Raw genomic sequence first — 23,102 nt, 5'->3', positions numbered from 1 at the left:
TAATGCTTCCTTCCATTTGGGTTTCCAACACATGGCGGGGACAATTAGACCTCGTACATCAAACCAACATTTTCCATCATGAAATGACATAAAGGTTAGAGTTTTAAAAAAACGAAACTGCACACAAGTTTACAGCGGAATCATAAAATCTAATTTGCACAGATGGCATATTCTTAATAATAATTAGGCGAGAAAAATGAATGCGAATCCCACCAGGGCAATTAGGGGATTGAGGGGAGGGCCCTTTTGTGCGGCTGCCTTCATTTCTGCCAAACTTCAGTGCAACCTCAGAGGCCTGCGTATGTGCCCAGCCCCACACGGGCGATGGGAATGCCAAGTGTTGGAGGCAAGCCCTGCAAACAGGCAGAGCTACAGTGCGGGGGAAGGGACAGCGGCTGGGGGCAGGTGGATCTGAGTTTATATCCAGGCTCCACCACTGCCTGACCACATGAGCTTGGGCAACCTAACCTCATGCCTCGGAACGTCCATTTCGTTTACAAGTTAGGGTTATGGAAGGGTGGCTATCATTACACATGGGCGACAACAGTGGCTGGCTCAAAATAGGCGGCCAATTATCAATATTGTTTCCTATCAGGTACCGATCCCAAAGTAAGAAATGGAATAAAACAGCACAGTGCTGCCCGGTTTGTGTGGCTCCGTGGTTGAGGTTGACCTATGAACCAGAAGGTCACAGTTCAATTCCAAGTAAGGGCACATGCCTGAGTTGTGAGCTCGATCCCCATTAAGGGATGTGCAGGAGACAGCTGGTCAATGATGTTTCTATCTCTCTAGCCCTCTCCCTGCCACTCTCTCTAAAAATCAATAAAAACATATATTCTTTAAAAAGCACAGTGTTGGGGGAGTCATGGGCACTGATGGCTTCCAGCCGAGGCGAGGAATAGGAAGCCTGATTGGTTTCACTGCCGGCCGGGTGGACAATTTAATGGCCAACACCAAGGTCATGTCCCCCAATGCACTTAGAACAATTTGTAATTGTCGCACATGAATGCCTCCTTGCTTGATAGATGGCCTGCCTGCTTCCTCCGCCATGCTTTGAGCCCACAGAGACAGGGACACTGTGTGCCTGGTTTTCCACTGCCATCTCAGGGCCTAGCAGGGTGTCTGCTACATGATAGGCACACAGCTGAAGGCATGGATGAAGGTCGTGTTGGAAGTCATGGGCAGGGATCTAGCAGGAAATTCTGGAATCGAGGAAACGGGACTCAGCAGCAGCAGTACTAGAGAGAACTTAGGAAGGACTCTCCTAAGACAGGGGATGTACTGGGACCATGGACGCTGATCTTAGAATGAGGCCAGAGAAGCTATCAGGGATCCTGGGATGCTGTAATTATCAGTGTAGCTACCTGTCTCAAGATCTTGTCCATGTATTCCCATGCATTCTGCCTGCAAGCAGAATTTCTTCAAGACCCTTCCTCATCTTGGACTCTATGAACAGAGCTACTGACGTCACAACATTCCACTGAAGGGGAGCACACCGGCCCTTCTCAGCCAACGTCTTCGGGAAGGTAACCAGGGCGACAGATATAGGGGGAGGTCAGATGTCACAGCTACTCCCCAGAACTTTCACAACTAGACCACACATAGGGCCTTTTTATTTCTAGTCGCTATTCTGACAAAATGGACTATTTCTATGGCCTGAAAGAGAAATATGAGGGCTATGCACCGAAACAAAATATTAAATACTACCACTTTGTCTGGTCAGTGCCCATAGTTTCTGGAAGTGTTCTCTTTCAGCCACAGTCCCTCCACAACGCCTTCTACCCCGGAAAACAAGATCTAAATAAAACCAGCACACACCAACTGCTTCCCCCTCCTCCCACCCCTGAGGGAAAGAATGTCTTGCAGAGGCATCAAAATTAAACCACATTTAGTCATCAAAGTTGCAAAGAGTCATCGTGGAAAATAAAATAAAATTTCATGAAATGGCGCCAAAGCCAGATAATTGAAGTTATAAGATGTCAAGACCCATAAAGAGAATTTCTCACTTCCCGAGAAAAATCTTTAAATTCTGATTCTTGGGGACAGAATTGTATACATGCCCATATGATTATATTTTTAGCAGTAGAGTTCAATTTATCTAGATTATTACTTTGCTTACTTGTTTTACTAGGAAGAGTTCTATAAAATCTCTCACTTTGATTATATAGTCATCAACTTGCTGAACTTCTCTCACTGGTTTCATTTACCTATTTGGGAGCTGTGTTGTTCCTGCACATAAGCACAGATTTCATTTGTCTCCTGGTGAACCGTCCTTTTAATAATTAATTAGTGACATTTTTTAGACCTAAAAATAAACAAACCTTTATTCTTCAGATGACATGATTTAAATATATAAAACCCTAAAAACTCCAACAACAAAACAACTTAGATCTAATTAACACATTCAGTAAAGTTGCAGGACACATTAGCGTACAAATATCTGTAGCATTTCTACACACTAACAATGGATTCTCTAAAAGGGAAATAATAATATGGTTCCACTTAGAATGAGGCCAGAGAAGCTATCAGGGATCCAATACATCAAAAACAGGGATACAATAGCATCAAAAACAATAAAATACTTAGAATTAAATTCAACCAAAGAGGTGAAAGACCTCGACATTGAAAACTACAAGACACTGCTAAAAAAAAATTGCAGAAGATTTCAATAAATTGAAAGGTATTCTGTCTGTAACAACTAGAAGAATTAATGATGTTAAAATATCCATACTGTCCAAAGCCATCTATAGATTCAATACAATCCCTATCAAGATCCCAAGGCATTTTCCCTGGAGTATTTTGTTATATATTTATATTTCTTCCCCAGCTTCCATTTGATTGGTGTTTGGTTAGTATACATGTTTTCTTTTCCTTCTCTGTCAAACTTCTGTGTCTATGTTTTAGGAAAATTATATATCTGAGCTTTAATAGGCAAATTCTATTTACTGTGATTCCCCATGCTCTTGGCTTGTTGCTACGCTACCTTTCATCTTGTCCTTCCTCGTCCTTTCTCTTCACTTTTATCCCATCCCACCTGCCTGCCCGCCATGACACCAGCTCCTACGCTCAGGGCCCAGGCTTCACATTTCTCCCTCTTCCCTGACACCTGAGGACTTCCCTTTCTTCATTCTGAGTTGAACTTACATTTATTGAAAGAAGCTATTATTTCACCCAGCATAGCGTGTGTACGTGTGTGTGTGTGTGTGTGTGTGTGTGTGTGTGTGTGTGTGTAAGGAAGAGGACCTCATCAGCTTACAGCACCAAGCTGTTCGAAGTCTAACCCATTTGCCAGCTTTCTTTCCATAGAGGAATGGGAGCTTCTGTTACAAATAAAAACATTTCTGTCTTTCGAAACATATATTCTAGATTTGGAACTTTTCCCCAAAGTATTAAAGCCCAATATAAAAGTATAGAATAGGAGCTGATGAAAGAGTCCCAACTGCTCAGCAACATCCTCCACTCCCTGCCCCTGAGTGTCTATTTGGAGCACAGCTTGCTGAGGCCCCTGCACTCCATCCCACATCCTCAGCATGTTTAACCATGTCTTCCCCAAACATGGAGAAATCGGAGCTTCTCCTGGTAACCTCCTAAGGCATTTACCCGTTTGATTACAGTTGTATCAGAAAAGAGCCCACGCTGCCAGCTTTTAATAATGTGTTTTACCCCAATTCCCCAACAGTCAATTCTACTGCAGGTTATAAGGCCTACATGCTTTCACACGTTCAAATGGCACGCAGAGAGGGCAGTTTGTAAGTCGGGGGGCTTCCATGCCTGGGTCTCCTAGTTCCTGTCTGTGGCATGGATGAGGTCTCCCTTCTACCATCCTTGGCATCTACAAGCAGGTCAGATGAGATGACCTTGACATTCACTTCCATCTCTGATGGATGAAGAGAACGTTGGAAACTGTTTTACCCTAGTATATGTTCGGGAGGCTGAGGCAACAAGGACTCTGAGACAAAAGGCTTTGCCTAAAGTCACACAGCTGTTAGGGTCAGGAGGGGTTGGATCTAAGATTCTCTAAGTGAAAATCTGAGATGCCCCCTTACACTGGGGGTTGCAGGATGAATCTGGCTACTGCCAGTTTTTGTATGATCTACAAGCTAAGAAGGTTTTTTTTTACATCTTTAAGTGGTTAGAGCAATCAAAACAAGAATATGTTAAGATATGAAAATTATATGAAATTCACATTTGAGTGCCGTTAATAAATTCCATTCTTCTCATTAAAACTTCATAAAAAATGGTACTTGATAATTATTATATATTGAATTCCATCCATAAAATTTATAGAAAAATGAATGTTCTCTCATTGTATAAGTGACTTCATACTATCCTTAAGTTTACCTCTTGGTCAGTGAGGCCTCAAATATGTTCTCTCTGGCCCTTTACTGAAAACATTTGCCGATCTTGCACTAGACAGACCATAGGCCTTTGCCAGGATGGAGCCAGGATCCCAAGTCCATACACCACAAGCCCGGCTGCATCTCACTAGCAATGGCTTGAGATCCAAACCTCTTTAGCACAGTTACAGACAGGCAAGGTAGCAGAGGTACAAAAAAGTATACCGACGTACCTGGCAGATACTGCGGGTTCAGTCCCAGACAACCGCAATATAGCCAGGCGTAACCTTTGTGCTGGTGGAGGGGCGTGCCTCCCATGTGTAGAAGACACAGCACCGGTGGAGCTCAATAATGCAAGTGCAGTAACAGAAGGAGTGCCTGTGGCCTTCAGATCATCTACAGAAGGATGAGGATTGGAGACTGGGTCCTCCCTTGACATTATGATTTTGTCACATAGTTCACAGCCTCAGTTTTTCCATCCACAAAGTGGGAATGATGGTGCTTACCTCATGAGCTTGTGAGGATCACCCTAGGTTTCACCATAAAACAGAGGCTTCATGGAATATCAAAAGTTGCAGGTTTCAAAGTTTACCCCAGTATCTTATCACTTTCTCTTTCAAGAAATGAAGTCTGCCCTAGCTGGTTTGGCTCAGTGGATAGAGCATCAGCCTGTGGACTGAAGGGTCCCAGGTTCAATTCCGGCCAAGGGCACATGCCTGGGTTGCAGGTGGTGTGCCGGAGGAAGCCAATCAATGATTCTCTCTCATCATTGATGTTTCTATCTTTCTCTCCCTTTCCCTTCTTCTCTGAAATCAATAAAATATATATTAAAAAAAGGAAATGAAGTCTGTTCCTCCACTCAAGTCTGAGACAGCCTCGTGACTCTATGAGCGAGAGAATGAAGCAAGGAGAATGATGTGCGCCTTCTGAGCTTAAGCCCCAAACGTCTTGCATCTCCTTCTGCTGTGCTTGGAGCCCTCTGCCTGTGGACCAGCCTCTGGTAGCTGGCTGATCCAGGTCAGATTAGCCTGCCTCACCCGGACCAGAAGGCCTGCCCACCTGGGCCCCAACCAAATGCCTAGATTAAGAGCCAGGTGAATGGTTGCTGCAGTAATTCACAAAGTGGCAGGGTGGTTATTTGCCACAACTCTCGCCCACAGAGCACCGGAGCCCTCCGAGGAGGGAAGTGTCCCTGAGCTGTGTCGGCAGATGCCACCAGGACCACATCCAGAGCCTTCTGTTTAAGGCTGTTTGCAGTTGCCGCTCCACCCGGCCGGGCCAGACAGTATGCACTGACAGCCACCTGGCAGATTTCAGATGAACAAAGAAAACCGCCTGGAGGAGACACACACTTTCAGGGATGCAAACTTCTCTGAAAGACACATTAGGGAAGATTTATGGAAGCAGCTGTGTGCTCGGACTACCAATCAGCTCTCTGCTGCCTCAGTCCAACACGACCTGGGGTGGCTGGGTGGTCCTGGTATCGGCCCTAGCAGCTTCTCTCAGGAGAGACCTGAGGTCTAGAAAAGGAAAGCCAGAGGCCCTGGAAGAAGGCTCCCAGATAAAAACACACATCGTCCCGTCTGTGAAGAAGCCAGGGCTCCGATTCCAGGATGCAGCTAATCTGCAGTGTGCGTGAGAGGAGCATTTCCATGAGCATTCCAACACGTGCTCACCGCAGCCCTGGGAGACAAGAGGGCAGGTATTGTCACACCCCAGGTGCTGGGGATGGAGTCCAAGATCGAGCAGTTTCCTCAAGGACCCACTGAACTTAAGAGCTGGGTGCACATAAGGTTCTCTGACTCCAAATACTGGGCTTCACAGGAGTCAATAAATGCTTCCAATCAGATTTGTAATCAAAGGCCATTTGAGTTGGAGGAGACCTTAGGAAATGGTCCAGCCCATCACCTGCGCTCTCCAAATGAGCAAGCAGGATTTATTAGTGCTCACTGTGTTCAGTGTGGCCTGCTGAGCACTTTGCATACATTAACTTCAGCGCTCCCAGCCTCCTGAGAAGGAGGCTGACTGTACTAATTGCGGACTGGGTAATGGGGATGTAGCACAGTAAGTCACTGGCCAAAGTTGAGCGAGTCAGAGGCAGAGCTGGGATATGAGTCCATACGGATCTGACTCCAAACCCTGAGTTCATTTCCACAAAGCCACGCAGCTCCTTAGATGGGAACCTGAGGCCCGGGGACTGAAGGTCTTGTCCAAGATCACGCAGCCCATTTGAGTTAATTGTCCATTAACTCATCCGCCTTCACTGAGCATCTGCTATTTGTCAGGGACTAAGGCTGGTATGTGGAAACGAGACACGACCTGGAAACAGTCACTGTGCTTAAGGAATTAATTAAGGGAGAAGAGAAGTGGCCATAAATTACGCTAATGAAAGGTAATTCATGACAAATATAAGGAAGATGGAGAAAAGGTTATTGAAGTTTGGAGGGAGTTTGCATGGCTTTTATTTGGGAAACTTTTGACAAGACTTCATGGAGCCCTAGCTGGTTTTGCTCCCTGGGTAGAGCATCGGCCTGTGGACTGAAGGGTCCCGGGTTCGATTCTGGTAAAGGGCACATGCCTGGGCTGTGGGATGGATCCCCAGTAGGGGGTGTGCAGGGGGCAGCGGATCAATGATTCTCTATCATTGATGTTTCTATCTCTCCCTCCCTCTCCCTTCCTCTCTGCAATCAATAAAAACATATTTTTTAAAAAAATACTTCTTGAAGAAAGTTTCCTTAAGGCTTTCAAGGAAGAGCAGGCTTTTGGCAGAGATGGGGAGGAAAACCCAGCTGGAGAAACGGCAAGGAGGTCCAGGAAAGGGGCTTTTCACCACTGATTTGGGGCTAGACTCTGGGTACCTGGGGTCTAGCCAGTCGTCTTTCTGTCCCTGTAACTCCCTCATGGTTTCAAGTTGAACTTCCTTCTGATTATTCACTATCAGAACTTCCTTTGGCAAAAGGGGCAGCAAGCTCCGCCCAAACTCCTGGGCAGGAAGGGGAGGCTGCTGAGGGGGCACAGGGCTTGGGGGCACCAAGATGGGAGCCACGGGAATGAAGACACATCCTGTTCAATATGCAACCCAACAAGGCAAATGATGTGAAGCCATTAATGTTTCTGAATGTTTTTCCCAACCAAGAGAATAACTTATAGACGGTTACTAATAAACAGGAAAAGAACATGTTAACATCAGCCTGCTTCCGAGGTCAGCGCCTCGCGGTAAAAGAGCCCATTGGGGCTAACCTATCAGGGCGGAGGAAGGAGCAGAATGTACCTCTCTCCCAGTGTGGAGCACAGCTGGGAAGTGTGGAGGGACTTCTAGGGTCTGCCCACCTCACCAGCATCTTCTTTGCTCATGGTTTCCCCCAGATATTCCCATGATGCCCTGCACAGCGTCACTCCCATGTGCCTTCCCATATTGTCTTTCTTCTATCAGCAATGCCTTCCCAACCTCTCTCCCTGGTTCACAGGAATGCATTCGTCAAAGCCCACCTCTTCTGTGAAGCCCTCTTTAATTATTTTCCCAGCTTAGTCCCGTAGTCGGCAAACCGCGGCTCACGAGCCACATGCGGCTCTTTGGTCCCTTCAGTGTGGCTCTTCCACAAAATACCACGTGCGGGCGCGCACGTACAGTGCGATTGAAACTTTGTGGCCCATGCGCAGAAGTTGGTATTTTATGGAAGAGCCACACTGAAGGGGCCAAAGAGCTGCATGCGGCTCGTGAGCCGCGGTTTGCCGACCACTGGCCTAGTCAACGGCCCACACCACCTTCCCATGTATCCCACTGTAGTGCAAACGGCTAACGCCCTGCCCTTCACTAAGGATTAAGTGCTGATGGGCAGAGATCTGGGTGGAACACCTACATGCATGACCTGCCAAAGAAAGGGGAGTGAGTGCCTTCAAATCTCACAGAGCACGGGAAAGTGACATAACCACCGGGTTGCCTGTCCTGAGGACTTGGCACTGGGCTCCTGGGGCCAGGGACAGTCCTGACTGCTCGCAGAGAGATGCCTCCTTTCCTGAACCTGCAGCTCCCGCACTCCCTCCCAGCAGCACGGACACTACAGAGACACCTGCCAGGACAAGGAACGCTACAGCTTCTTCCCAGCATTTATCTTGCGCAACTTCACAGCCCAGAGATCTTGGTCTGGCTAGCTGAGACGAAAACTCAAGTCATCTGAGGACCGAGATGTGGGCCCTGCCAGGGCTCTGAATTCTAGGCAAGTCAATGAGCCCAAGTGAGCTTGAATTTCCTCTTTTGTGGAGTGAAATTTGGGGGAGTTTTAAAATGAAGTATACTTGATAAGCTTAGAACATACTAAATGCTCCATAGATGCTGGTTGCACCACATCTTGTCAGTCCCTTATATACCATGAAAATCTCAATGATTTCCTTCTATCCATCCATCTATTCAGATATCCTTCCATTCAGGCAGCACGAGTCTATGCCAGTTCTGTGTTAGGCATCTGGGCTACAGAGAGACATACATCGCTGTCCTTTCCATCACAGGACTGTCAAAGGAAGGAGGCAAAAGCTGTGTCCACGTGTACTTATGCCGAACTGAGAAGGGCTGGGACAGAGAGCAGCACAGGGCTGCAAACACCCGGGAAGGAGCTGCACGCTCCGCTGAGTGAAGGCTGAGGGCAGCCTGGGGCCTGGGCATCTTCACAGAGAAGACTTCGCATTTTGAACAAATGAATATCGGTTTATGGCCTGAAGAAGAGCAGGGAGAAGAGGAGGGAGGGCGTGAGCAGTGCACACACTCAGGAGGCATGTAGGGAGAAGGGAGAAAGGGCCAGTGTGCTGGAGGCCACAGAATGCAGTGACCAGGGCCTGGCGGGGGTGGGAGGGAGGCTGGAGTCCAGGCCAGGAAGGACTTTATGTAGCAGGCTATGGCGACTAAATCCTATTAAACAGTGTGTCCTTCGTCCTACAGATTCTTGCTTCTCAAATTGGGTAAAGGGATCCCTACAGGGTAGTGATGCAGACAACATTAACAGTCATAATAAACTAGAAGTGATAAGAACAGTAAACAATAAAGCAACAGCCCACAGGTGCAACTGGCCGTGTGCCCAGTGCGTTCCCAGCAATATCTCATTTGATCCTAAGGGAACCCTTTGAGGATGGGACAGTCTCACCCTAGGGCCGTGGTCGGCAAACTGCGGCTCGAGAGCCACATGCGGCCCTTTGGCCCCTTGAGTGTGGCTCTTCCACAAAATACCAAGTGCGGGTGCGCACGTACAGTGCGATTGAAACTTCGTGGCCCATGCGCAGAAGTCGGTTTTCGGCCTGGGCGAGTCTATTTGGAAGAGGTACTGTTGATATTTGGCTCTGTTGACTAATGAGTTTGCCGACCACTGCCCTAGGGGAATCAGTATAGCGTGGTTCTTCTTCCTGGGATCCCCATGTTCCCTACAGACTTCAGACAATGCTAAGTAATCTACCTGACAAACAATGTAACGTAATTTAGGCTAAAATAAGCATACTTTGTGAAATAGAATAGCATGGATTTTTTAAAAGATGGACCCTGGGATGTCGGGCTTGGACCACTGTCATTGGAGCACAGCTGCAAGCCCTGCAGGGTATGCTGATTCCCATTGGCCTTCACTGCTAATGCTTGAGGAGCGCCGCTGCCCGTGACAGGGTACCAGGAAAGCGTTCTGGGCAGGGGAGTGACACGGCCAGATTTACTGTGTTTTTAAAAGATCATTCCAGCCGTCCGGAGGGAAGATGGCTCTGTGGATGAAGAGGCTGCTGCAAGATATGGATGAGGGATACTGAAACCTCCACCAAGTCCGAGGCACTGGCCCGGACATAGGGGATGGAGGTGTGAGCCTCAGGAGGTAAAATGAGCAGGCCTTGACAACAACAATCTTAGCTACTCTTGCTTAGTTGGCGTGGCACAGTGGTTGAGCGTTGACCTATGAACCAGGAGGTCACAGTTCAATTCCCAATCAGGGCACACGCCTTGGTTGTGGGCTCAATCCCCAGTGTGGGGTATGCAAGAGGCAGCCAATCAATGATGAGGGAGCTCATCATTTATGTTTCTATCTCTCTCCCTCCCTCTCCCTTCCTCTCTGAAATAAATTTATATATATATAAATATATAAAAGAGTATTAGCTACTCTTTATTGAGAGGGTCTGGTATGTGCCAGGCCCCGGACTATACCTTTCGCAGACATTGCCTCACAACTTAAATAGGATGTTAGTATTGCTAACCCTATTTTACAGATGAGAAAACTGAGGCAAAACACAGCTTCTTCGTTTGCTTGAGGTCATTCTATGGTTGAACTACATTTCTAAGACAAACCCTGCTTTTAAAGACCCCCGAGTCTCAGGAATCCCTTCCTCGCATCCCTCAAATCTTACGCTGTTTTATCTGAAAGCCAAGGTCTCCTTCACGAGGCACACCGCCTTGGGGGAGTGACTACCCAACAGCTGCCCATGAAACCCCACACGGATATGAAGGCAGCAGCCAAGCCCTGCACTGCCTCCCCGTCTGCCTCCAGACGATGTGTTTCAGCATCCACTGGCCTCTCGGGAGGGGGCCACTGCTACCGAAAACACATTGGAGCCGCTTCTAACCATGTGTTCAATTCACGACAACAGCTTTCCGCTTGGCATTGTGCCATGTACCTCTGGGCACCGTGCACTGGGCGCGGAGCCTAATGAAGCAGAGGGAGGCCAGGTGCTCCCACTCCGGGCCAGCAGGCCCCCGGCCACCTCCGTGGCAGCCGGAGGAGAGAGACGGTGACAGATTGAGGATTTAGACCATCGTATTTGGGATTTTTGACGAACAGTGTGGGCTAAGACAGCACTTCCAAAATTGCATTTCTATGTTTGCTTCTGTTCCTACACGTTCCGGGTGGGGGTGGTGGTGAATAAACTCTGTGGCCAGGATGGTTTCTCAGACAGAGGTAAACAAAGCAATTCAGGTCTCTGGGCTGCAGGACTTCCCTGGGTCTGAGATACATTTGGAAATTTCCAAGGGGAAGCAGGCATGTGCAGAATTCCCCAAACTTTTATGAACCAGGACGTTCACTTGACCACAGAAATCCTGAGGACCTGCGGTGGGGCGTGTGTGAGCTGTGAAGTGCAGGGCTGGTGCCCACTCTCCTTGGCTTCTCTCTTGCAAAAACCTTACCCAATGGTGGCAGTAAATCGCGGGCTCCATGTCCTAAAGCCATGAAAAAAAAAATGTTTTCACAGCCCCCACTTGGACACGTTTAACACCCTATGCACCAGGGAGTCCGCCTCCAGGAAACAGAATCCCTGGAGGCCTGCACCCGGAGTTGCTGGTTTATACTGCATCCCTCTGAACCATCCATCCAAAAGAGATAAAACTGGGCCACTTTCCAATGAGCCGACGTTGAGGTTCATATACTCATTTATTCAACGAATATGATCCAATACTTTTTATGTATTTGGTTTAAGGATATGAAATATATTTTAGAGAGAAAAATAATAAAAAAGCAAATAAGTTAACTTTAGAGCATAATATTACGGAGGAAGTAGGGGTGATATCACAGTAGCAGGTGGAGGGTGGGAAGGAGGAACACCTTAGATGGGTCCGCATGGAGGACAGTTCCGAGGAGTTGACATTGGCATTGAGAGCTGGGAAGTGAGACAGGACCAGCCAGCCAGGGGGAGAGCTGGGGAGTGACAAGAGGTCTGGCCAGGGGGAGGGACAGGTGGTTCTTGCAACAGGAAGGAAGTCCCTGTGGCTGCAGCGTAAGGAAAGGCTAATCAAGCGAAGAGAGCAGGAGCCAGACCCAGGGGGGAGTGGGTCTGAAGGCTGGGCACAGAGTGGGGATGGTCTTCCAAGAATCAGAGGAAAGCACTGAATGAGTTAAAGCAGGGGAATAACCTTCTCTGGTCTATGTTTCTGAAAGGATTGCTCTGGCTGCCTCAGGAGACTGCATCTGGAGGTGGGGACAGTTGCAAGTGGGAGAGGAGCGGTGGCAGTGGTCAGAATGGTGACAAAGAAAGGGAGGGTGGATTTCAGATACATTTAGGGGGGAAATGAATGTCTTCCTGCATTTTCCTAGGCCCCATTTAACTTACAAATTAAAATAACTTGATAGCTAATTATGGCCTAAGTCAAACAACAGATTTTCTTTAATAATCTCATTCTGAAATTCGGCTCTAAGAGAAGGATACAGATTCCAAAATGAAGGCCACATTTTATACCAAAAAAAAGGAAAAGGGTGCCATGTGGTAGTGTTTATGGTGGCGAACTATTACAAAGAGCCCAAATGCGTAATGATGGGGGCGTCGTTATGGCAGTTGTGGTGCATAAAAGGAAAATTTTGAGGAAAGAATTGGGTGACATAGAACATGTTTACATTATAACACTAAGAAAATGAATTCAGGCTGGTAAAGAAAAGGGAGGTTATAAACTTGGAATCAAGCATATTTATGGGAGCTGTATTGGCAGAGACAAAGGAGGGTGATTCTTGGTGAATGGTGGAGAAGGAAGATGGATAGGTATGGCCGAGCAAGATTACAAGTGACCCTGAATGTCCAACCCAGAACACATACAAGACAACAATTATGCAGGTCCTGATACTCATTAGCTGAGCATTCCATGGTAGTCTACACGCATCACTTCATCAGATTTTTACAGCAATCCTCTGATGTGGGGGTGGCATCCCCATTCTACAGAACAGGAAAACGGAGGCTTGGGGACATCCGATGACTCTTCCAAAGCCATGCAGGTTGAAACTGACTGGGCTGGGATTAGCACCCAGACATTGCTGACCTCAGGACAACTGTTCTTTATCATTCAAACAGTTCAGCCCGGGGTTGACCACAGGAGATCCAAAAAGGGACTTCACCATCTCCTTCTGCCTCAATGTGTGACCTCAGCATCACGTGTGGATCTTGGTTTTTCAATGGATACAGCATTTCACAGGGTTAGGAACCAGACATTCTCTCAACCAACAGCCAGTGTCTACCATGTGTGCAGGCACTGATTTAGGCCCAGCAGTGGAAAGATGACTCACACCATAAGATAATTTCCTCTCTCAAGAACTCTCTGTCTAGCTAAGGAGAGAGCCAGACCAAAGAAGATTATATTCCTAAAAAAGGAAATCAGGGCTTCACACCTGTACAAAGAAAGATATGGGCGAAGTCACACAGGGGAGAATTCAGAGTGAACTGTGACAGTCAGTGATGTCCTCATGGAAATGTGCCATTCAAGTTAAGCCTGAAAAGACAGGTAGGGCTTCCCTAGCATAGAACACAGTGGTTTAATGAAAAAGTCAGGAACCAGACTACTTAGTTCTTCCTGGCTCTAGTCCTTGTTAGGGTGTCTCTTTGTGATATCATCTGTAAAATGGAAATTAATATTGTGCCTGCTTCTTAGGGTTGCTGAAGATCAAAAGAAGATAAATATATATACTTTAGCTTGCTGCTTGGAATAAGTGTCAAAGACAGCAATTATTCTCAGAGTCCAGGTGGGAGATTTCAGGCGGAGAGAGTGGTATGGAAAAGAATGTGGGAGTGGAAGATGTGGATTTAGAAGAGACAGCAGAGAGGCCGGAGCTCTGTGGTAGCCTCAGATATCACCATCCTAAGCCTGAGCACTTCTGAAGGTAGCAGACAGCAATGAAGCTCAGAGAGAGGAGCAGTGACATAATCAGAACCAAGTTCATAGGCACTGGAGAAGTGAGAGGCAGAGAAGACTGGCAAGCTGGAGACTATTGAGTGGACTGAGGAAATGAGATTTGGAAATCAGGTAATGCTAAAGGGATCTGTCCCATGCACAAAGTCACACAGATGGTTGGAGGAGGAGAAGGAGGAGGAGGAGGAGGAAGAAGAAGTTGGAGGAGGAGGAGAAGGAAAAAGAAGAGGAATGAGGAGGACATGGAGAAGGAAGAAAAAAGAGTTGGAGGAGGAGGGGGAGGAAGAAGAAGTAAGAGGAGGACATAGAAGAGGGGGGAGGAGGAGGAAGGAGAAGAAGAAGTCAGAGAACGAAGAGGAGGAGGAGGAAGAAGAAGAAGGAGGAGGAGATGGAGGAAGAGGAGGAGGAAAAGGGAAGGAAGAGGAGAAGAAGGAGGTGGTGGTAATGATGTGGAGGACAGAAGGGGCGAAGGAGAAAGAAAATGAGGGAAAGATCTATTTTTTATTGCATGGTGGGCTATGTGCTAAGATATTATAACAACGCTGTGAGTTGGGCGTAGCTTGAAGAGGCAGAGTGCCTCTCCACTGTGACATGAATTGAACAGAAATTCAAATCTGAACCCAGTTTGAACCAGTTCTAACTTACAACGTTCCCACTCCTAACCCCATATTCAGGCTGAAAAAGAATGAGCAGGAACCGTGCTCTGGGAGCCCAGCCTGGGGATCCCTCCATGAGAACATTCTCCCCCTCGTGCCATCCCCCGCATGACACCAGCCTCCATTTAAAGAGCATCTGCTCTGCTCGGACCCTGGGCTGAACACTTCCCATAGACTATCGCTAACCTTCTGAACCGCTCTAAAAGACGCACGTGGTGTTCCCATTCTCAGAGGAGGCAGCAGACTCAGAAACCCTACCCCAGTGGTCGGCAAACCGTGGCTCGTGAGCCACATGCGGCTCTTTGGCTCCTTGAGTGTGGCTCTTCCACAAAATACTACGTGCGGGTGCGCACATACAGTACGATTGAAACTTCTTGGCCCATGCGCAGAAGTCCGTTTTTGGCCTGGGCGAATCTCTTTTGAAGAGGTGGCGTTAGAAGAAGTTGGGGTACGTTCGCTGAGGTCAACCCCTCAGATTGAGGACGTTTTTAGCAAAGGCCAGCTTAGGAGTACCCTAATTAGGTTAATAACAATGTACCTACCTGTATAGTTTATGTTTAAAGAATTTGGCTCTCAAAAGAAATTTCAATCGTTGTACTGTTGGTATTTGACTCTGTTGACTAACGAGTTTGCCGACCACTGTCCTAGCCTGCACCCAGGGGCACAGGCCTGCTGTCTCCAAGGCCCCCGCTGAGACAATCCATCAGGGAGACAGAGGCACGACTACCATGAGCACAGGAAAGCAAGGGAAGAGGGTACAGCTCTTCCCAGGATCTTCAGACACAGGGGACAGCCCGCTGATGCCCACAAGAGGTGGAGGAGAGCCTACCTCGAGACTTGCTCCTCCGCTTCCGCTTCCCCGCCGAGGCGCTGCGAGGCGCTGGCTGCAGCTGACCGATCTCGATGGGCGTGTTGGCGCGGAAACTCTCCTTGAACTTCTGCATCAGGGACTCCACGGTCTCCTGCGTCGCCTCAGCTGCTGCTACAGAGTGGGCAATGGGGCTGAGGTTAGGGCTTGATCCACCCCCAGTCCCTGGAGGCCTGGGCCTGGCCTCCTGGGGTCCCTGGAGTTTCCTCCCAGACCCAGGGATGGTACAGAAGCCATGGGTGCCAGTATAGAGGCATGTTTCTCGAACATCTATTATGTTCCAGGCACTGCCTCTAACCCTTGAGATATGGTGGGGGAAAGTTAGACACAATCCACGCAACATTTCAGGAGACAAAATTGCAGTATCATGGTACGTAGATCACCTGGTACAATATTCCCATTTCCCTTTCATAAATTTACTTTAAGGAAATCGAGGCCCCCAAACCTCTGTCATAGGAAAGCACAGAATATGAGAGGAGCAGAAAGGTCATCTCTCCCATTCTGGGAGTCAAGGCAGGCTTCCTGGAAGAGGCAGTATGGTCACTACGATTTTAAGAATGAGTAGGAATGAGCAAAGAAGGTAGGATTGGGGGGTGGGGGTAGAGAGATTTGGGATAAGAATGCTCTGGGTAGAAGCAGAGGTATGTGCAAAGATCTGAATCCAGAAAGAGCACAGTGCTGGAGCGATGGAAAGGAGTTCGGTGTGGCTGCAAGAGAGTGTGCGAAGAGATGAGGCAGGAGAGGCCAGATCACCTGTAAGTCGCACTGAGGAGTGTGGCTTGTATCCTAGTGGCAAAAGTTCATCGCTGAAAGGTTCTAAACAGAAAACCAGCATCTTCAAGTCCCTTTGATAACAATTACGAATAAGAGTATGAACAATCCAAGCAGAGGTGGTGAGAGAGGCCAGTACAAAGGCTTTTGCAGTAGCCGGCAGAGGTGGTGGTGGCTTGAACCAGAACAGGGCAGTGAAGGCAGACAGCAGTACGTGGGCTGAGCAACATTTCAGGAGACAAAATTACAGTATCATGATATGTAGATCACTTGGTACAATATTCCCCCTTCCCTTTTGTAAATTTACTTAAGGAAATCGAGGCCCCCAAAGAAGGCGTACGACTCACTCCGACCTTGCACAGGGCAAACAAAGTCAAGCCTTCTAACTCCTAGTCCAATGTTCCATTTGTCTCAATACTGTCCAATGATTTGTTAGGAGCCACATTTCCACAAAACTGAAAAAAGTAGAAAGTTCCAGAGAATGGACAAAGTGAGGTCAGCTGGCAGAGAAAACAAGAACAAAGATAAGAGAAAAATAAATCAGAAATGCTTGAGAAGAAAGGAAAGCGGTCACATAAAAAGCGAGGAGAGGAAAGGAGAAAGAAGGAACATGGCTGAAGGGCCGCAGTGCCTTTGTTCTGAGAAATTCCAAAAGAGAGCCCCAACTCTGAAATCTTCAAACGCAGCCCTCCCTCCATCTACGCCTTCAGAGGCTGGGAATTTCTTCAGTCTGAGCTACGTGCCGTCTGATGCCAGGAGATGGGATGAGCCCACGGTTCCTGTTCCTTTGAAGGGGTTTCACTAGACCGGACAAAGGAGGCTCTGAGCATCCCAGCACGGATTCCTAAGGAGCTCGTGTTGTCCCTGGAACGCTTATCATCTGTGACAGGTGTGTCTGCGGGGAAGCGCCTACCCAGGAGGCAGGCTTGGGCCCTGGGCCCTGTGAGAAGCCCCATCGTTGGGGACACAGTGGAGAATCCATGTTTGCTGCGGAAAAGACAAATACAATGGACAATACACGCAAACCATGTGGTGGCATTTCCACTTGCTCACCTGCCTGTCTTGCCATCCCTCCCCCGAGGTGATCTCCTTAAACATGAGCAAGATCCCAAACCTGGGCCCCTCCTCCAAGCCTGTGACACAGAGCCTTCCAGTAGAGTCGCTACAGTCCAATTCTGAGCAGCAAGGTCAGGCCCAATCGGATGCTTTAAAACCAGCAGGAGAGAGATTCGCTTAAACTTGTAAGAGTGGTGCTCTACTGCGGTACAAAACCTAGAGCAACTCAGTCTACAGCCTGCTGTGGATTGAACTGTCTGCCCCCAATGTCACATCTTGAAGACTTAACCCCCGATGTGACTGTCTGTGGAGATAGGGCTTTTAGTGGGTCAGTCACAGTGTGACTGTCTGTGGGAGATAGGGCTTTTAGAGGCCCAGAGGACGGGACGCTAACCACAGGGTTGGTGTCTTCGTAGGAAGAGGAGGAGGAACCCTCCTGACGTGCACACCAAGGCAAGGCCACGCACGCGCACAGTGAGGAGAAGGCTGTCCAAGAGCCAGAACCCAGCGTGCTGGCCTTCCAGCCTCTAGAGCTGAGAGAAGTTTCATCCTGGTGTCTAAGCCACCGAGTCCACAGCATCTGGGAATGGCAGCCCCAGTAGACAGCACAGTCACTTGGAGGGGAGAGCTTCAGCAAATGAATCGGTGGGGGATACAGATATGTGCCCACTACAAGGTGCAATGTTGAAAAAAAAACCACCAAACAACCATCTTGATGTCCACCACATGGACAGGAAGGCTAATATTAATGAGATGGTTGACACAGAACTGTGAAGTGTACAAACGAGATATATACATCTATGTTAAAGGAAGATGATATAAGAGGTTCTATTAGAGGAGCAGAACCTAGTCTAGGAAAACTATGGACACTTCCTTAAGGAGAAGTGTGAAGCTCTGAAAAGAATTTGTGTTAATCAGGTGAGAAGGAAGTGCGGGGGGGTGGGGGGGGGGCGGCGGGGGCGGGATGTGGTAAGGTGAACAGGAGCAAAAGAGGCAGAGGGAAGAGTCTAAACAAAGACTTCCCTGGGAGAAGGAGTACAAGAAAGAGCTACAATAGCCACTGGGCCTAAAACACTGGTGAGTGAGCAGAGATAAAGATGGAGAGGTGGGAAGTCCTAACGCTGACCCTGACCTTGACCCCGACCCAGACCCTAACTGTTCTGGAACTTGTTAAGGATAGAACATGCTGATTTCCATGGCTTATTTCCTCCTGTGTACCATTCATTCTCTCTGTCACCCCAGCCCTCCCAAATCCCATTTAATAGCCCTATCAAAATCAACAGATCAAGCTGTCCATGTCTTCATTTAGGGAATACTGCTCCGACCACAGAGAGAAACTTCATTGCAGAAGGACAGAAATGGAAGTGAGCTCGAGTAGGAGACCATGCAGAAGTCCACACATGGGATGACGTATCTACCTGGATAGGGTAGTAGAAATAAAGTGGACAGAGTAGCAGAGAGTAGAGCCAAAAGGTTAGATTAGTAGAGAGAGAGAAGTGGGCAAATCCAAGAGTTATTTTGCAGGTATAACTCCTCCGAAGTGTCCAGTGATTGGAAAAGGTGGACATGGGGGAGGGAGGTAAGGAGGGTGACTCCTGATCTTCTGGAAGGATGGTATCTCACAGCCTGAAGAGAACAGGTTCGAGATAGGAAAACGTGTGGTGCCTTCCAGATGTCTAAGTAGAGGTGTGAGAAGACAGTAAGTTATGTGGGTCTCCCACTCACAAGAGAGAAATGGGCTCTATGGAGACCCCACATTGCATTCCTTAGAAAAGGTGGAGGGAGCGTGTGCTTGCTCAGCATGTGAGCTTCTGGCACAGTACAGGCAATAGAACAATTTCTTTCCTCATCTACACCGTCTGTTCTCCACTGCACCCCCAGATTCACCCTCCACCCCAGGTTCACTCTGCCTCACTCTATGTTCTAGAGGCAGACCCTCTAAGGGGGGCTGCATGGCTCCTTCTTACCTGGCTATGAGTTTTCACAGTGAGATGCTCTGCAGGAAGTGGAAGGACAGAATCTGGGGTATGTCTTCCCACACCCTTCCCTGTGTCTGTGTCATATTTCTGATAGGGACTGGGATTCTCAACCACGACAGCTTCTGCCCTTTTTCACAGACCCTGTTCTCATGGCTCCAGTGAAACCATTTCTTCTCCCTGCCCGTCCACAGTTCTAGGGGTGGGCGGTGGTTTCCTGAACATTGCTGTCACTGGTTCCTCAGTGCCCCCATGTTGAGTCTCTTCACTCTGCATGCACCTCGATCAATAGTCACTTCATTGAATTTTTCCTGAAAGTCCCATTGAAGGGTGCCTTCTTTGTCCATCTCGGTCTAGAACCTTGACTCCTCCCTTTTCATCGTGGCTCTGACATTCGGCAATTCCTAAAGGTCAGTTTCTCCCCACCCTGATACCTCTGATTTGCTTTCTCCTGAGCTGATGCCCATAGCACTGGCAGGAGGAGAGGAAGACACACAGACAGGGAAGGCTTGCTCCCCTGAGCTATGGGGTTTCTGATCCCGACAACAGCAAATCCCTTCCATCTGTTTGGCTGCTCTTGCCTCAGCGACAGTGCCAGAAGCCCAGACAGGCTTGTGCAAACCCCCTCCATGGCTCCTTTCCTCCTGTGCACCATTCTCCCTCCCACACTAGCCCTCCCAATCCCATTCAGTAGCTCCATCAATATCAATAGATCAAGTTGTCCAAACAAGCCACAGTACCTCCTGGTACCCGCTGAGCTCTGCCTCCCCAGAGCAGCAAAATGCTCGCCCCGTCGCCTGGCTGAATGCAACAGATGGTGCTTGATCTGAGCATCGTGGCAGGCCCAGGAAAGGGAGGAAGGGAGGGGGCTGCCTCCTTCTAATTGACATATGAGAGATTGTCAAGTTTAATGAGGATGAATGACTGGGGCCTGTGCAGAGGAGCCCTGGTCCCCAAGTCATGGGAGAGAGAGCAGAGGAGAGAGGGGAGGAGAGAGAAGAGAGAGAGGAGAGGAGAGAGGAGAGGAGAGAGAAGAGAGAGAGGAGAGGAGAGGAGAGGAGAGGAGAGGAGAGGAGAGGAAAACGGGGGAGGAAAAGGGGGAGGGAAGGGGAGGAAGAGACACAAGAGTGGAAAGTAAAATTGTGTACAGTAATGAAGGTAGAAAAGGAAGAGCAAAGAGTGGAGAGAAAGAAGGAAAGAAGGTGGATCCTGAGTACCTTTGCCAGGCATGTGTCTGTTTCCAGATACCAGGCCAGCTTCTGCCTGATGCGCCACCCTGCAGAAGGCACCGCACGCTGTGTCTACACCGGTACTCAGCAATCCTGAGACCCAACTCTCACCTGCTCTCTCTCCCCCTCGCAGCCTGGGATATTTTACCACTAAACCTCGTATATGTGCAGGTTCAAGTGCCTTTAGCATCCACTTTAAGTTTTCTAAACTCACCTAGCCTCTGTAGAAAGAAAAGTCACAATTCTTGAAAACCAATCAGCCAAACAAGAAGCTTGGCATTTCCGTGTGTTCTCTTGTTGATTCCTCTTAATAAACCTGGAAGGTAAGCATCCTTAGCTGCTGTTCAGAAATGAGGAAACTGAGACGCAGGGAAGGAAACCAACGCCAAAGGTCCCACAGCTTAGAAATGGCAGAGCTATGATTTGGAGCCAGGTTATGGGGACTCTGATGACATGGGCCCACCCACTGTATCATCCAACATATACTCTCTCTCTCTCTTGGACTGCTGGGTGGGTGGAGATGAATATCTCAGTTGTGGAGTTTGTCTGTGACCTGGAAAGTGATGCTGACAGCCCAGCCCCTTTAAACGCCTGGGCCAGGAGCCCCAGGCAACCAGGCTGTGGCTGGAACGGGGGCCAGTAGAACTGTGCTCAGCGCTGATGGGCAAGGCTGTCCATCCTGGAGGTGCCAAGCGCAGCTCATGCCCCATTTCCCCAGTTCTGTCTCTCACAGACTATGCTCAGAGAACCAAGACACAGTGGGCATTAGTTGGCCATATTGCCCACCTGTGTCTTGTGCAAGTAAAAAAGGGTCCCAATGTAAACTCTGCCTCGGTGTAACCTTGAGTCACTCCCTTCTCTTGTACATCCCTTCGCCTCCTCCTCTGTGAATGTCTGCAGGTCGCTGGCGGGTGAGTGTAATTATGCACGTTAACTGTCTCCCAGAGCCTCAAGCATGCAGTGAGCGCCCCAGAGGCCGTCATTACCCACCTTTCTCTCACCCTTAAGCTTCATAATTGGTCAATCAATCAGTTCATGCTTTCATTTTGAAAGTCGCCTTCATTATAAAATATCCGCTTTGGAGATTATTTTAGACAGTATATACGCACCCTCTTATTCAGATGTGGAAACAGGAGCAGTGGGAGACCAGTCATGATAAAAATAAGCAGTGGCCCATGGTTCCGCATTCAGGTCTCCTATATCCACTACTCTTCCTGCTCTCCCAAGTTCTAGGATAAGTTCAGCCTCAGATCTTGTGATGTTTCACATACGTGTCAACTGGCCTAGGTCATGGCACCCAGACATTTGGTCAAACGGTATTCCAGACATTTGTATGAAGGTATTTTTTAGTTGAGATTGACATTTAAATTAGTAGATTCTGGGTAAGACAGACTATTCTTCGTAATGTCGGTGGACTTCATCCAATTAGCTGAGGGCCTAACAGAAAACAGACCACCCTACCCCACTAGGAAAAAGGAATCCTGCCAACAGACTACCTTCAGACTCGAGCTGCAATATCAACTCTGCCCCAGGTCTCCAGTGGACCAGCTAACCCTGAACATTTTGGAATTATCAGCCTCCACAATCACATTAATCAATTCCTTAAAGTCAATCAATCAATTTGTCAATAGATAGATATAGAGATGATATAAATATAGAGATATATAGAGTTGATCCTTGAATAACACAGTTTTAACTGCATGGGTCCACTTATATAAAGACTTTTTTTTTTTTCAATAAATACAGCGCCAAAAGCTACATGTGGATTTTTTTTACTATGCAGGGGGTCAGCATCCCTAACCCCCACGTTGTTCAAGGGCCAATTCTATAGAGAGAGGGGATGTATATAAACAATCTATACCTATATCTATACCTATATTGGCTCTGCTTCTCTGAAGAACCCTAATATGACCTCAACTTGCATCCCCAGGCTTCGGACTGGGCACACTCAGATGCCAGGATTGGAAGGACAGAACTAAGAGAAGACCGCTCAGACATAAAGCACACCTCAGCGCGGAAGACATACTGGAAAAGCAAAGGAAGACGAAATTTGGAAGTGGTGAGAGCCCAGTCACGGACCCAACATTGTATCTCACACCTCACATTACCACCTCATGAAAAGGAAAAAAAATAAATTAGTAAGAAAGAACACAGCCAAGTGTTTCTTAGCCAGAAGAGAAGACTCCCGCAGCAGAAGACATTTAAATCCATGTACATATTTTTTAAAAATGGCCACCTCTTCCCAATTCTCAGGGATAGAAAGTTGATGGATAGAATTTTCTCACTTTGTAGTTTTTTCTCCCACATATTTTCTGAAACCTTTGAGGCCTGGCACAGCTTATCTTCAAGCAAGTGCCTGCAGACAAGAAAAATGGACAAACAGCAACAAATATAAATTGGAAAGCGTAGAAATAGCCTTTTCTTACGTACACCATCCCGGGCCTGCCAGGGAATACAGCAGATGTGCAGGGTGGTCATATTTCTGCTGGAGAGCTGCATTGAGTTCGAATGATGGAATTGAACTTAGTGATACTCTCCTGTGCTCTGTTAAAAACACAGTTCCGTCCAGGTTCTCTGGAGCTGGCTC

General features: G+C 48.0%; 1 protein-coding gene across 2 annotated transcripts in view; it reads right to left on the bottom strand.

Moving 5' to 3' along the window:
* Window positions 1-23,102, bottom strand: part of ASTN2 (astrotactin 2) — a gene marked incomplete at its 5' end in the record, with an annotated part of 643,478 nt that overhangs the window by 525,543 nt on the left and 94,833 nt on the right. For both annotated transcript variants that reach the window (XM_081102944.1, XM_081102945.1), the window contains one exon: window positions 15,445-15,597. In XM_081102944.1, coding sequence (XP_080959070.1) covers window positions 15,445-15,597 — 153 coding nt within the window. The remainder of the gene's footprint in view (window positions 1-15,444; window positions 15,598-23,102) is intronic.

This window comes from Myotis nattereri (assembly GCF_964212035.1).
Source record: "Myotis nattereri genome assembly, chromosome: 12".
NCBI lineage: Eukaryota > Metazoa > Chordata > Mammalia > Chiroptera > Vespertilionidae > Myotis > Myotis nattereri.
Note: the sequence above shows the minus strand (reverse complement) of the source record. Positions and strands in the feature narration are given on the sequence as shown.